Here is a 2,986-nt window from a genome sequence, read left to right on the forward strand (position 1 = left end):
TTAGAAAATGTTTCTATTTTGAATAAACGCTGTTCTTTTAAACTTTTTATTCATCAAAGAATCCTGAAAAAAAGTATCAAAGTTTCCACAAAAATATTGTGCAGCACAGCTGTTTTCAACATTGATAATAATCAGAAATGTTTCTTGAGCAGCAAATCAGCATATTAGAATGATTTCTGAAGATCATGTGACACTGAAGACTGGAGTAATGATGCTGAAAATACAGCTGCGCATCACAGAAATAAATTACAGTTTAACAGATATTCAATCAAATAAATGCAGCCTCGGTGAGCAGAAGAGACTTCTTTAAAAACTAATAAAGTCTTACTAATCCCAAACGTTCTCTCTCTGGTGTAGGATATGGAGAGCTCAGCATGGCATCTCTCCCTGAAACTCAGCGACAAACCCAAGGAAGTGTTTCAGTTTCCAGACACTGAACCCGGAGACGTGCGTCCAGGAGGCTACCAGGTGTCGACGCTCAAGCAGCTGATCTCAGCGCAGCTCTCGGACGCACTGCCCGACCCTGAGCTCATAGGTGGGCTTGCTTCAGGAGCATCACTGGCGTCCGTTCAGAAGCTGTGTTTGACGCTGCTGTTTTCTGCTTTCAGACTTTGTGCACTGCGGCTGCGTGCTGAAGGATGATCTGACGTTAGACTCCTACGGGATCAAGTCTGGATCAACGCTTCATATCATCAAGAAGACGTGGCCGGAGCCGGAGGTCGAGCCTGGTGTGTTCGCAGCTGAGCTCTGATGAGATACGACTCCAGTCTGTGAAGGTGCGTGTCAGTGATGCTGAGTCTGTGTGTTTGTCGTCCTCACACAGAGCCGGTGAACAGATCTGCTGCTGCCCGAGAGTTCAGGACGCTTCAGGCTGCTCTGCTCTCCAGCGGAACCTACAGAGACGCGGTACTCGCTTCAGAATGTTCACTCAACATTTGTGACCCTGGAGCACAAAACCAGTCATAAGGGTCAATTTTTCGAAATTGAGGTTTATACGTTTATTACTAATCAAAAATTAAGTTTTGATATATTTACGGTAGGAAGTTTACAAAATATCTTCATGGAACATGATCTTTACTTAATATCCTAATGATTTTTGGCATAAAAGAAAAATGTATAATTTTGACCCATACAATGTATTGTTGGCTATTGCTACAAATATACCCCAGCGACTTAACACTGCTTTTGTGCTGCAGGCTCACATATTACCTTTCACTCATAAATGAAAATTCTGCTGAATAAATGTCCGAATGAAAGCAAAGTCAGAATAGAGCAACATGAACATTTTTTTCATTACTGAGTCCACAATAAACTACAGAATAAATGTTTGAAAGAATTTGCAAATTGCAACTGTACATAGTGTGAATACTGATTTAACACGTTTCTTTTTAAACCCTCTGGTATTCCACATTCATTCATTCATTTATATAATTATTCTTGAAATTGATGCAGTATATTTTGTTTCAGTAATATTTATTTAATATTTTGTATTTTGAGGGAATTTACTTGTACTATACAATATTTGCATCTAAATTATGCATCATTTATTTCTATGTAAAATAATACAAATATATATATATAAAAAAAGTTTTTTCATTTAATAGTGTTTAAGTTAAATATATATTAAAGGTATTTAAAATAAATAAAAACTTAATGCAAATAAAAATATAGAAACACACATACATACATACATTATATATATATATATATATATATATATGTATATATATACAATTATTAATTTTTCATTTTTATATATATTTTGAAAAATGGTTGATTTGTAGATAGTAGACCAACAATTTCTAAATAGATGCATTTAAAATTATTTTATTTAAATGTATAAAAATAAAGAAACACACACACACACACATATATTTAAATTGTAAATTGTATATATATAATATACAATTATTAAATTATATACATTTTTCATTTTGATATATATATATATTTGGACAATTTTAAAGAATGCTTCATTGTGGGTGATTTGTTCATTGTAGACCAAAACTTGTATGTAATTTTTGTATTTCCCATTCATTTCCTATGATGGTTTTTCATTTTGACCATGTGTCTATTTTTAAGACCATTTAGCTTTGTCTAATCATGTCAGTGACTTTATTATTTATTTATTGTATTTATTTATTTTCCTGTTCATATATCAAGTGCCACAAAAGTCACCAAGTTGCAAACTTGTTTATATGAAGAAACAAGCAAACATTAAATCAGTTAATCATACTCGCGTGGGTTGCAGGTGTTTAAGATGCTGGCTAATAAAGAGTCTCTGGAGCAGATCATCGTGGCCTCGCCGGGACTCAGCTCTGACCCCGTGGCTTTAGGTAGGATGAGTGTGCAGCACATGGCAGCTCGTGGGTTTGATTCGGTCCGTCTCTCATCAGCTCATCATGATTTTGCAGGTGTGCTCCAGGATAAGGATCTGTTCGTTCAGTTCACAGACCCCAAGCTGCTGGACATGTGAGTCTCCTGAACACACACACACAGACACAGTCGCTCACTCACAGAGCCTCCGTGAACATGATCTCCATCACCTCACACAGGCTGATCCAGTCTCACCCGGCGCTAGTCAACGCCATCATCCTGGTCCTGCACTCCGTGACCGGCAGCAGCTCCTCACGAAACCCTGCCTCCACCTCCTTCAGTGAGATGCCAGGTACTCACACTCACATCAGCTGATCCAGAAAACACAGCATCTACTCACTGATGCTTAAACAGGAGTCAGATGTCTTTCATTTCTTGTCTGTGTGTAATACTCTGCAGGAGGTGTCTTCCAGCGGAGCGTCAGGAGCTCGCGTCAGCAGCAGTCTGTTCAGTCACGCGCTGCAGCAGGCGCTACAGGCCTCTAGCGTGAGCTCACCTCAGGTGACACGACCACACACACACACACAAACACACACACACCTGCAGCAACACACACTCCCACACACTCACACACACTCCCACACACTCACTCACTCACACACACACACAC

The 2,986-nt window shown here is 38.7% G+C and overlaps 1 protein-coding gene across 1 annotated transcript in view; it reads left to right on the forward strand.

Moving 5' to 3' along the window:
• The first annotated feature begins 360 nt into the window (after positions 1 to 360).
• The window catches only part of ubl7b (ubiquitin-like 7b (bone marrow stromal cell-derived)), a 5,109-nt gene continuing 2,483 nt past the window's right edge, over positions 361 to 2,986 (forward strand). The window contains exons 1-7 of the mRNA XM_016516329.1: positions 361 to 535; positions 609 to 728; positions 824 to 906; positions 2,252 to 2,336; positions 2,415 to 2,472; positions 2,556 to 2,686; positions 2,738 to 2,877. Coding sequence (XP_016371815.1) covers positions 361 to 535; positions 609 to 728; positions 824 to 906; positions 2,252 to 2,336; positions 2,415 to 2,472; positions 2,556 to 2,686; positions 2,738 to 2,877 — 792 coding nt within the window. The remainder of the gene's footprint in view (positions 536 to 608; positions 729 to 823; positions 907 to 2,251; positions 2,337 to 2,414; positions 2,473 to 2,555; positions 2,687 to 2,737; positions 2,878 to 2,986) is intronic.

The sequence above is a fragment of the Sinocyclocheilus rhinocerous genome, unplaced genomic scaffold, assembly GCF_001515625.1.
Source record: "Sinocyclocheilus rhinocerous isolate Xijiao unplaced genomic scaffold, SAMN03320098_v1.1 scaffold1499, whole genome shotgun sequence".
Classification (NCBI taxonomy): Eukaryota; Metazoa; Chordata; class Actinopteri; order Cypriniformes; family Cyprinidae; genus Sinocyclocheilus; species Sinocyclocheilus rhinocerous.